Genomic DNA, 12,209 nt, shown 5'->3' with positions numbered 1-12,209 from the left:
GGACTTTCATTCATAGGGTCGCCATGAGTCGGAAGCGACTTGACGGCACTTAACACACACGCACTTATGCAATAAGGTTACTTTCTTGCAGTAATAAAACTCGAAACCTTTCCGCTCTAAAACAAGGCGAGGCGGTCCTGTTTTGCGAATCACAATTTTGTCCCTCCCTGGCTTCCTTAGCTCAACCTCTCGCCGGGTTCAATTACCCGGATGCGGAAGGGCTTGTTCTTTTCCGTCTCTGGTCCTTCGGCCGTTGGGATTGGCGTCTCGGTGAGTGGCGGTTTGGATCCGGTGCCATCCGTGGCGGAGCGGGTCCGAGGACTCTGGCGAGAGGGTGGCGTGCGCAGAGGGGGTGGCCAGGAGTGTAGCGGCGGCGGTTTGGGGGAGGCTGGGGGAAAGGGGCCCGGAGAGCGGCCCCCTTTTTCTCGTGCATCGCCAGTGATTTCGGCCATATTGATTTTTCTCCCGCAGGCAGCAGCCGCCAGAAGCCGTCGCCATGGTAAGTGCGCGGGGCCTGGGGTGGGCTTCGGCTAGGAAGCCGGTTCACCTGGGTACGCCCTTTGCGGTTGAGGGGCGGATTTTCCACCCTATGGGTCAGGAGGGGAGGGGATGGAGCGTGGAGCTTTAGCGTTTCTTGAAAGGCTTAGGTGAGCGGGAACGTTTTCTGCGTAGCGCTTGGGTTAGGAGCACGTGTGTGCGCTGGGAAAGCATTCGTGTAAGTTTTACAGCTTAGTTTGTTCCGTCGTTTAGGTAGTGTTGAGCTGTCAGGAGCAGGCCGTGAAGACCGTTCGTGGCTGCGCTCCCAGGTGTTAGTTTTGCAAGTTCTTTCCAAGGCCAGATTAGATCACCACTCCGTGCCCCGTGTTTAGGCTTCATAGATTCCTTCAGTGTGGGAAAGGCCAAGTCCTCCCTCCTGCCACTGGGAGGGGGGTTGCCAGGGTTACTGGTTATCTCTGTTGCTTTGTATATATGCCAAATGCTTTCAGTTAGCCCAGAGATGGGGAACCTTTTTTCTGCCAAGGGCCATTTGGATATTTAGAACATCATTCGCGGGCCATACAAAATTATCAACTTAAAAAGTAGCCTGCTATATTAGGTCAAACATTTAGCCAAAACGCACAACTGGAAATGGCTCTGAGCGTCTGCCACATAGAGCGACTCGCTTTTTAGCTCTGCTGTCCCCAGCTGGGCTCAAGAGATTCAGGCAGGGCAGCATCCTTCTGAGCTAGAGATCTGCCAGGACCCATGAAGGGCCAGATCAAATGATTTTGCGGGCCTTATACAGCCCCCGGGCCTGACGTTCCCCACTTCTGGCTTAGCCTTTCACTAGTAACAGCCTGAAGATGGAATATTGTCGAAGGCTTTCACGGTCAGAGATCATTGGTTCTTGTAGGTTATCCGGGCTGTGTAACCGTGGTCTTTGGTATTTTCTTTCCAGACGTTTCGCCAGCATCTGTGGCAGGCATCCTCTGGAGATGCCTGCCACAGCTGCTGGCGAAACATCAGGAAAGAAAATACCAAGACCACAGATAACCTACAAGAACCAATCCTGAAGATGGCTTCTGTAACCTGTCATGCTTAATCAATAAAGCTGCTTTCGTGGACTTGCTGTCTTCTGGAATCTGTTTATGGGATTTGGCGCAAATAACATCCCAAGACCGCATGGAATGTGAACACACATGAAGCTGCCTTATACTGAATCAGACCCTGGGTCCATCAAAGTCAGTATTGTCTACTCAGACCGGCAGCGGCTCTCCAGGGTCTCAGGCAAGAGTCTCACATCACCTACTTTCCTAATCCCTTTAACTGGAGATGCTGAGGACTGAACCTGAGATCTTCTGCATGCCAAGCAGAGGCTCTCCTACTGAGCCACAGCCCCTCTAAGCTTCTGGCTGAGTAGCTGTCAATTCATTGTTGCTCTTGCAGTAGAATCTGGCTTTTATAGTCCTGCCTATACATATTATCTAACAACTCCTCATCTCTGTAGAGCTTTTTGCTTGGCTAGATTGAATGCTAACCCTTCTATGGTAATGCAGGGCAGAATTCTTAATATACCATACTCAGACAGGATCTGCCCTTGCTCTTCTGGCTTTATTGACTCAGCCCATGCCCTTTTGGAATGCCACTTTTACAAGGAACTTCGATCGCACTATATTTCCCCCATTTTAGTATACAAATCCAATGCCTCTGTGACTGACATAATGCCTTTTTTACTAAGTGATAGGAACCCCAAGGCTACATTGTCAGTGGCAAGATTTGTTTCAGTCCTTATATCCCTCCAACACTAGATATATGCTGCTCAAGATCAATTGATCAAGGAGCTTCTAAGGGATGAAAGGAAAGGCTTTTATAGCCTGCTGCTATAATCTGGAAGGGCTGGTGAGCAGCTGTTGGTTATGAGATCTAGGACATAAGAAGAATCCTGCTGAATCTGACCAAGAGTCCACCTAGTCTACCATCTTTGGTATCTCATAGCGTTCCAGCAAGATGCTTCTGGACAGCCCATAAGGAGGCCATGAAGTCAAGAACAAGTTTCTTGTTTGCTCTCTCAGAAAACGATACTCAGAATACATTGTATCCTCGTTCCCTTACCAAGTCCATTGGTAGTTTTCTCTGTTTCATTTTTATTTTTGTTGTAAAGTCTCCTGAACCAGTAACTGTCGCTGCATTTTGTGGCAATGAATTCTGGATAATTATGCAGTGTGGAATGTGTTCTTCTTTGTCCTGAATCTACTGCCAGTTGCGTTCATTGAGTGTTATGAGATGGGGGAAATATTATCTTTACCAATATTCCCATATTCATAATTTTAAACATTTTTAGCATGTCGAGTCCCTTCCTCCTTTCTAGGGGGAAAAACCCCACCTTGAAATGGTATAAACCAGAGGTGTGCACAGTATTCCAAATGTGTTTGCACTATAAATGTATGTAAAGGGTAGTAAGCCAGTAACAGTTTTAGTTTCAAGCCTTCTCTCAATGTCATTACCATGGAACCTGCTTTTGTTTTAATATAGATGTCAATTCAGGGCCCTTCAGAATTCATATTTTACGTCTTAAATCATGTCTTTCTCTGAAGGCTGAAAAAATATTTAATTTGTTATTATACCTATTATTATTAATTTTAGGTGTTAATAACAATGAAGTTTTACAGTTTGCAAGCTTTGTAGTGTGGGTATCTGTCAGGTAGGTTCAGCATAGAAGAGAAAGTTGATTTGGGCTGCAAAACTAACGTTCAGTTACATTAACCTAAGACATTGAAAGACCTGATTCTTTACTTATTGCAGCCTCGTAAAATTGAAGAGATCAAAGACTTCCTGTTGACTGCCAGGAGAAAAGATGCAAAAAGTAAGTAGCTATTGTTGATTTAGCAAAATTCATATGACTTTTATTTTCTCAAAGCAGACTTCCATTCACAGGTATTTTTGAATTCTTTAAATAGTGCTAGTGCTGCCAGTGTTGGACTGTTTTGTGTATTGCTTAAAAGTACTGCACAGAGAATTGAGAACGCCACCTCTGTGCCTAAAGGTCTATGATTCAGGTGCCAATATTACACAAAAGGCAGGTAGAAAAGAATGCTAGAATATGCTATGATCAAATATTATTATAAAGCAGTTCTCACCCACAAAATATTCTGCAACAAAGATTGTGTGACCTTGGTCTAGACCTTCTCTCCGCCTAACCTACCTCACAGGGTGGTTGTGATAATAACATGGAGACGCAGAGAACAATGTATGCTGCCCTGAAGTTTTTGGAGGAAGGGCGGGGGGAAATGTACTAAATAAATAATAGATCAAAACATTGCTGCAAGTTTCAGTCTCTGTTCAAGATTAAGCTTTCCATTTGTGAACTTGTTCATATCTGTCACCTATGCACAAGGTAACATGAAAACTGGCAGCATTTAATGTCCAAGATTTTCCATTTTGGGGTGTTTAAGCATGAATGCATGGGGAGGAAGTACACAACCATGAGATCCACTCCTGAGCTCATCATGTACAGAAGTGATGTGTGTGTGTGTGTGTGTGTGTTTTGAGTGCCATCAAGTCACTTCCAACTTATGGCGACCCTATGAATTAATAACCTCCAAAACATGCTATTACCAATAGCACTGCTCAGGTCTTGCAAACAGAGGGTCGTGGCTTCCTTTATAGTGTCAATCCATCTCATGTGGGGTCTTCCTCTTTTCCTGCTGTCTTCAGCTTTTCCTAGCATTATTGTCTTTTCCAGTGATTCTTGTCAGAAGTGATAGAGGAGAGAAAACTAATATCTGAAGGAAGATGCATTAATCTTTTCAAAGAACTATAATTAACCCTATACTTTATGATTGATTTTGATTGTAGAACTTGCATGGATTTTCCTTTACTGTTGAGTCTTACAAAACTTGTGAATGTAGAATGTGTTCTTGTTACTTGAGTAAACTTGTGACATTGAGTAGGTAGAGTAACTCTCAAGATCAAATCGGAGATGCAAACTAGAGGGGCAAAATTTATAAAGATATAGTGAAATTTATAAAGATATATAGTATTTAGAATACTATATATGCAAGCTGATGTCATGGCTTCCCCCTAAGAAATGTGTACATTTTGCTTTGGGGATAGTAATGTATGTTAGAAATGTTATCTTTTGAAAAAATGAAATTCACAGGGCTCTTTATGGGAAAAGTTGTGGCAGTTAAATGGATTTAAATTGGCAATATACACATTCCTCAAGTATTTTCAAGTTGTGATTTTAAAAAGTTCCTATGGTATTAAAAAGTTACATTATAAAGCAGGCCTGCTTTATAGATGATCCAGAACTATAGTGTAAACGATTCCAAGTTGTGAATGCTGTTTGCTTCTTATCTGAATACGATAAGAGTTTCCTCTGCAGTGCAAGATTGATGCATGAAGTCTGTTTTATTAATGCTTATAATGCTATCATTCTTATTATAATTCTTATAATGCTGCTTCCAAATACATGGCTTGATATATATATTTTACCAGGAACCAAGCTCAAGGCTTCCTTTTTGTGTCAGAAATCTAAAGCAGTATAAGGAAAGAAACTCTTCTCTGTAGTGCTTTTAGCAGAGAACGTTGCCTTGAATGTTGTGTTAGAGCCAAAACTTCTCACCTGTAGCAATTTGCTAAGTAGTTGGAACAAAACATTTCATTTTGTGCTTGAAGAATGGCAAGCAACAAAATTCTTCCTTTTCCTACTTTAGGTTTTAAACTAGAGCAAAGAAAGTGGTGTCTTCTAAGTTGTTAGGATTTTACCTTTTGTGCAGATTGTTTCACGGTTGCTCTTTGTAGATAGATTTTCTGCTGTTTGAGTGGGGTTTTACGTTTAGCATGGAAGAAAAAAAATTACCCCTCCGAGTGTGCATTGTATCGTGTATCTTAAGAGCCTGGAGGGAGAATGGGTAAAAGCTCTTACACATTGATGGTATTCTTTGGAAACCTATCTGAAGAGGCTTGTTTCACTACCTGAATTTCTTGACAGTGAAACTGATGTAGAAATGCTTGTTCTCTTAGCATCAAAACAGCCCACAGCTGGTTTTGTATACAGAACAGTTTGGTCCTACAAAACAAAAAGATCTGTGTGACCTTGAACATCTTAAGAGTTTGGCAAACGTTAGTGTCTAAAACGCTATGGATGCTTTGAATGCTTATGGGACAAAAAGGGCTATATAATAGAGATAATATTGTTAAAGACCACATGCAATTTGTGTTTTCATAAATTGTAGGTGGTGTTATATAAGTTGTATTCTTGGAATAATAGCAGGCAATTGAATAACTCCTTAAATAATGAAACGAGAAGCCTCGGAACTGTGTTGATTAGTATCACTTAGAGATGGCCATTCAAAGACCTCATGGCTTTGTAGTAAAGCATCTTCTAGTGTTTAGCAGTTTCACTTACTGCTTGGGATATCATTTAATCCACTGTCCATTCCTTGAAGGGTTCTCAGATTTGAGAAAGCAATTTTAATATTTTCTATCTTCTCCTTTTTCCAAGAAGTTCATGGTGGCGTGCATGGTCCCACACCCCATTTTTGCCCTCAGCAGTGAGAATTTATTTAGTCTGTTAAAATATTCTGTCTTTTCTTGTGGTCCAGCTTACAAGTCACAGTTAAAACACTAATTTAAAAGCAACAGAATAAAACTGTAGCTCTCCCCTGCTCCCAAGATGCCTGCAGTTTATACATTTTTCAGAGCACTGACTAATAAAATGACATTGAAGTGCTGCACTCACCTCCTCAGGTGGGGGGCTGTATTGGAAGAAGCACAGGCTCAAATTTATGCCAGGAGGTCCACTTGAAGTGAGGGAACAGGGAGTTGGTGGCAACCTACAGACCATAGTTGACACCTGAGGGCATATGGGAGAAGATGGTCCTAGCCTATGAAAGACATAACCGGTACCTTGAATTGGACTGTGAAACAAACTGGCTACTGTAGCAGAAAACCCGGGTTCGAGGGGGAGGAAAAGAGACCCAAAAACCGTTATCAAGAAAAACAGTTTATTTGCAGCTGTGGCCCAGTGACTCTAACAAGTCAAACACTGAGCCCCGATTCTACCGGGGAGAAGACATTTATCCAAAACTGTGCCCTGATGGGGGCACATCAACATTCCGTGCTTATCTGGTTGTTTAACGTTGTCTGGAGCCTAAGAGCTTCAGCGGTTCCATCCAGTATTGTTATTGTTCACTCTGACTTCTCCGTGACATTGACCCTACTAACTTAGCACACACAGAACTTAGCTTGTATCCAGGCAGACATTCTCCCTCTGCTGTCTTAATACATTTCAATACATTTACAGAAGGGGAAAGCGGTTATCACAAACTATTAAAGCAGAATACTTAAGTGGATCCTCCACATTCAGAGGAGGTCTATCTTGCTGTCTCACTACCAATGTAATTGTTTTAAATATGTTCTCATCAACTAGACCTTGACAATAAATTGGGCTGCTGCATTTTAAACCAGGTGTAGTTTCTGGATTGTCTTCAGGGGCAGCTCATTGTAAAGCACGTTATAGTAATCCAACCATGAGGATGCAAAAGCATGGCCAGGTTGGCTGAATTTTAACAAAAGGAGAGAGTTGGCAAACTAAATGCAGGCGATAGAAGGCACTCTTGACCACAATGCCAACCTGCTTTTCAAACCGCAAGGCTTGGTTCATGAGCAGCCCCAGGCTCAGAACTTGCTCTACAAATGCCAGTTCCGCTCAATCTAAGGCAAGTGGATCCAGTCCCTCTAAAATATCAGGCTTCCCAGCCAGTATCACCTCTGTCTTGCCTGAATTCAGCTTCAGCTTGTTCTGCCTGACTGCCAGAATGATTGGTTGAAGGTCATCCCGCAAGCTTTGTGGGACTGAATCTCCCTGGTCTTGGTTTGACACGCTAACCACATCACTGCACTGGCTCTCAGGATCATGTGAGTGGTGTACAATAATCAGCTAGCTTTAAGTTTTATATCACTCAAATTTTGTATCATTTACAAGGCCCACACCATGGGGTGGAATGGAATCCCATTTCTTGTATTCAAGAGATTGTAGCCACTAGGGATTTTTGTCCTCTGTGCTGAAAAAGCATAAGTGTCTTCTTGTGAAGTTGTTAGAATGCAGAAAAACAAATGGGGGAGGCATAATCAGGGTTGTATTTGGTCAGCCACAGTGGGACAAACTAGTCCCCAGTGGTGCTGCTAGGGCCTTTCAGTGGCTCCTCTCAGCCCCTCCTGGTGGCTGTGTGGGCTTGGGAGGCAGTGATAAGACACACCATTGCCTTCTGTCCCATGGTGCTGGTCCCAGCAACATGGTTGGTTGGAGACCTGGCCTGAGTGGTGAGGGAAATGATGTGATGCACTGCTGTTTGGCACATGTGCCAGAGGTTGCCTGCACAAGCCTCTTGTTCTAGTGTTTCTTGAGTCAGCCTGTTGCTTGAGGGTTGTGGATGCAGCACTAACATTAGTGTTCTTACCTTTCAGCTGTCAAGATTAAAAAAAACAAGGATAATGTGAAATTCAAGGTTCGATGCAGCCGGTATCTGTATACGCTCGTCATCACAGACAAGGAAAAGGCTGAAAAATTGAAGCAGTCTCTGCCACCAGGTTAGCTGAATGTGAGGGTTGTCATGGTTATGGGAAAAGGTTCTAGTAACATGAGGAGAGCTGTGTAAAGAATATGTTTTCTGAGTAAGCATGCATGGCCAAATCATGGGTGGTTGTTGCATTGGAGCCATCAAATCATGGTTTGAAAGCTGATGCAAAACCAGAATCTTAAATAATGATTTGACACTGGCATGGCTTTATATCGTCAGACTATCACTTGAGATGTTTGATGCTGACCAACTACTAAAAAAAGAGTATATACAGTGAGTAGCAAATGAACCACTCTGACAAATTTTGGTGGACATTTTTGAAGTACTCCCATCTTCAGCCTGACAACAAGCTGTTAACTGGCCTCTCTCTCAAGCAGCCATTTTCCAGTGATGTCTGCTACCCTTTCTCAAATTTCCCAAGCCCCTGGGGGGGCCATGTATTAAGGGATGCCATTATCTAGGAGGACACAGTGAGTGTTTGAGAGGCACAAGGGATACTTGGGACACAGCCAGTAGTTTGGAACCAAAACTATAGTTAGCACAGACTAGGTTTGTTGTTACATCAGTCTCATGCCAGTGTGTTTCTACATGAGGTAAATAATAAAGATACATCCTAAGCAAAATTGAGCATGGACCTAACTCAGTGATATCAGTGATTGATACAGTTTCTGTTCGATTGTGCCCAAAATGTCTCTGCTATTTGCTTGAGAAGTAACAAATATTGTTCCCCGAGGTTCATTCTTTTACATAGAATTTAATGAGTTTAATTTTAAAAGGTGATGTCTAGACATATAGTGAAGTGTAAAGTGTCAACATTTAAAAATCTTACCTTTAAAAATAAAACGTTCTGAATATGACAGTTTTTTAAAAAGAGAAAAATCTTATTTTAAGCTGTCCATTTATTGGCCTTGATGTAACTTAAATGAGCCCTGGATGCTAATATATTGATTGCTATCCTGGAAAGCAATACCATGGATGAAAACATTTATAAAATAATTTATTCTACTAACCTGAGCAGAATGAGCACAAGTATTTAGTATGTGCTTCAGAAATTGTAACAGGAATGAAAAAGACCTGGAAACATAATTCATTGAGAAGTGAGTGAAGTGTACTAGTATTCCTTCAGTTAAGCATACACCAAAGAGATAGCAGGAAGGGAAGTTATCTTGCAGACAAAGTTGTACCAGTGTCAGCCTAATAAGACTGGCTTTTAAAGCCTTGTGTCTAAATGTCACTTGCCTGGGGGGGGGGCACTGGACAGTGTGAAGATGTGACATCTTGAGCAATGACATCGGCACTTTCAGTGTAAAATGTCACTGAACATCCAGCCAAAGTGGCAGTATGTGTATGAAAAGCCCTGTGAGCGTTCAGGCCACCTGGTTCACAAGCCTTCAAGTCATTCTCCTGTGCACACTCACTGAGTTCTTCTTACAAGTCTCAGTCATTGAGTCTTGGCTGTAGTGAGCAATCTTTGAGGGGCTGACAGCCTGACAAACCGAAATAATGAGGGCAGAATCTGTCTCTTTGTGACTCAGCATCTTTATTTCTTCTCTTCAGGTTTGGCCGTGAAGGAACTGAAGTGAATCTCTGTCACGCCTGCAGTTTAGCCCATGGATTATAATAAAGGAATGAATCGTTATTTCTACCCAGTGTTATCTTTCCTAAGAGTACCTTAGGGAACAGCAGCTATGCATGGGTTCCAGTCTGCAGTTCTGAAGAGCAACACAAACTGTGCATCCTCTGGGATGTGGTGAAGTTGGGTCTGCCTATTAGCTTTGTTTTCCTCAGTTTCCTTGGACTTTGAATCCAAGCAATAGTACAATAAATGGGAGGCTTTCAATCTGGAGTGGAGACCTTCTAATCATTCTTCTAATAGGTTAATAATTGGGCACCATGTTGAAACACTTACTGGGCTCAGATGCACTTGGGGTACTTTAAAAGCCCCAGAGTTCATATATTTGTAGAAAATCTACCACCCACACTGGCACTTACAGGGAACAGATGGCTACTTTAAAACATTAGTAATGCAGAATTCATGAACATAACAGCCATGATCAGGTGAACTAAGAATGTCAGGCCCTTATTTTGAAGCATAATTAATTATTTTCCTACCACAGCTATAAATTTGAAGCAACCCCCTCCGAACAAACTTGTTTTTTGTAGGGCAAAATTAAATGTGCCTCCCCATGTATATCAAAAACTCTGTACAGTGGGGCTAGAGGTTTCCGCAAATGAGGGTGGTAGTGGCAGTGGTGGCATGATTTGCGTTTGCAGAAAAGTCCCAGTTAAAAAAAATGGTAACACCCCCCCTCCAATTGAGCAAGGCAGGTAAAAGTAGGATAAAGGGAAGGGCACGGGGATAGAATAGTCAAGTATGTGTGGACTGAAGCAACTAAAAGAAAAGAGTTGAACACAATGGAAGACTAGAAAGGAAAGATGAATGCTCTTGTGGAAGGGATAATGGGTTCATGTGAGAGAGACTGAGAAGTGCTGGGGAAGGAAGAATCAGCAAAGGTGTGGCAGAGGGGCAGTGGTATGGTATGGAGAAGAACAATATGGGTGACATGGAGAACAGGAATACTGAAGGTGAAAGAAAAGTGAGTGGATGAAAAGAAAGGAACAGAAAATTAACTTGTTCCTCAAACTTGTATGCCCATACTGTGGCTTACATATAGGACTGAATTTAAGGGTATACAAGGAACAAGCTAAAAATGATCTGCAACATTCCCTTGTGGGTTCTGTTTTATATTTGGAGATCGAGCATTGAGTAGTGCTTAGAGCGACTAGGATCTGGGAGACCCAGGTTCAAATCCCCACTATGCCATGGAAGCTCGCTGGGTGACTATGGGCCAGTCACACTCTTGGCCTAACCTACTTCACAGTGTTGTGAGAATAAAATGAAGGACAGGACTATGTAAGCCACCTTGGGTTTTCATTGGGGAGAAAGAAGGGGTATTAATGAAGTAAATTCCAGAAAAGCCAACGTGCATGAACTAGGCATGCTTATTGTAAACAAGCTGTAGAACTTGGCAGTTTCTTGAAATGTGCAAGCTGGCATAGCGCTCAAGCCTAGAAGAAGCCAAAGGTGGTTGAGGACCTCTGTTGTCTTAGACTGGTAGTTACAAAACAGTGGAGGACTGCAGCAGTCTGGAATGTAAAGGTATGTATTACATCTGCTAAGGAGAGGCTTGTAAACTGATAGGAAACAAGGCACTAAAATTTCACAGCATAGTCAAAATGTACTTCTTGTTTCCTATAAAATAAATCAAAATGAAAACTTATATATGAAATACAATACATTCTCCATCTGTTCCAAACACAGAGGATATGACTTGCATAGTAGCTGAAATCAAATAGATTGATTTTCAGCAGTGTACCACAGAGGCGCAGAGTGTTAAGCTGCAGTACTGCAGTCAAAAGCTCTGCTCATGACCTAAGTTCGATCCCGACGGAAGTCGGTTTCGTAGCCAGCTCAAGGTTGACTCAGCCTAACATCCTTCCGAGGTCGGTGAAATGAGTACCCATCTTGCTGGGGGTAAAGGGAAGATGACTGGGGAAGGCACTGGCAAACCACACTTCAAAACAAAAGTCTGCCTTGGAAACGGGATGTGACGTCACCCCGTGGGTCAGGAATGACCCGGTGCTTGCACAGGGGACCTTTACCTTTTTACCACCGAGGGTTGTTTGACTTTATGGCAATATGAGGCTAGCCTGCTGTTTAGACATTGCTGTTCTGTCCCATGAATTACTAGAGATTCTGTATATCTTGTAACGTTCAAATTCGTTTACAACCTTATCACATTCATTTTTGCTGCACACAGTCAGATGGGTCATTATTTTACCCAGAGCGCTTATCCAGAGCAATGGAATCCTGTTTTTAAAGCCTCACTGGCTATGTTGAGTTCTTGTTTACTTTAGCTCTGTGAGGAGCACTAATCAAAACAGATACAAGTTTACTATGAGGATATCTGGGCATACCTTCTCAAGTGAGAAGGGTTGTGTGCAGCTGCCCATTTGGAATTAGGGCCCAGGCCTAATTCACGAGATCCATCTATACAGCTTTGACTCACAGAACGGAACTGAGTGTTGTGTTTTTATAAACCTGCATTTTAAAAATTGTCACAATGAAATGGGGCACTCACTGTT

The 12,209-nt window shown here is 42.5% G+C and overlaps 1 protein-coding gene across 1 annotated transcript; it reads left to right on the top strand.

Moving 5' to 3' along the window:
* Positions 1 to 421: 421 nt before the first annotated feature.
* RPL38 (ribosomal protein L38) lies at positions 422 to 9,685 on the top strand. Its single transcript, XM_056863869.1, has 4 exons — positions 422 to 499; positions 3,283 to 3,343; positions 7,951 to 8,073; positions 9,621 to 9,685. The coding sequence occupies exons 1-4, from the start codon at positions 497 to 499 to the stop codon at positions 9,644 to 9,646; spliced, it is 213 nt and encodes a 70-aa protein (XP_056719847.1). The 5' UTR covers positions 422 to 496; the 3' UTR covers positions 9,647 to 9,685.
* Positions 9,686 to 12,209: the final 2,524 nt, after the last annotated feature.

The sequence above is a fragment of the Euleptes europaea genome, chromosome 1 (genome assembly GCF_029931775.1).
Source record: "Euleptes europaea isolate rEulEur1 chromosome 1, rEulEur1.hap1, whole genome shotgun sequence".
Classification (NCBI taxonomy): Eukaryota; Metazoa; Chordata; class Lepidosauria; order Squamata; family Sphaerodactylidae; genus Euleptes; species Euleptes europaea.
The sequence above is the reverse complement of the archived record's forward strand: the minus strand, read 5'-3'. Positions and strand labels throughout refer to the sequence as shown.

What these genes read in the sequence shown, in the direction of transcription:
- RPL38 (XM_056863869.1), top strand. An exon ending in CAGGAGAAAAGATGCAAAAA is followed by an intron (nt 3,344 to 7,950) that starts GTAAGTAGCTAT and finishes CTTACCTTTCAG; the next exon opens with CTGTCAAGATTAAAAAAAAC. An exon ending in GAAGCAGTCTCTGCCACCAG is followed by an intron (nt 8,074 to 9,620) that starts GTTAGCTGAATG and finishes TCTTCTCTTCAG; the next exon opens with GTTTGGCCGTGAAGGAACTG.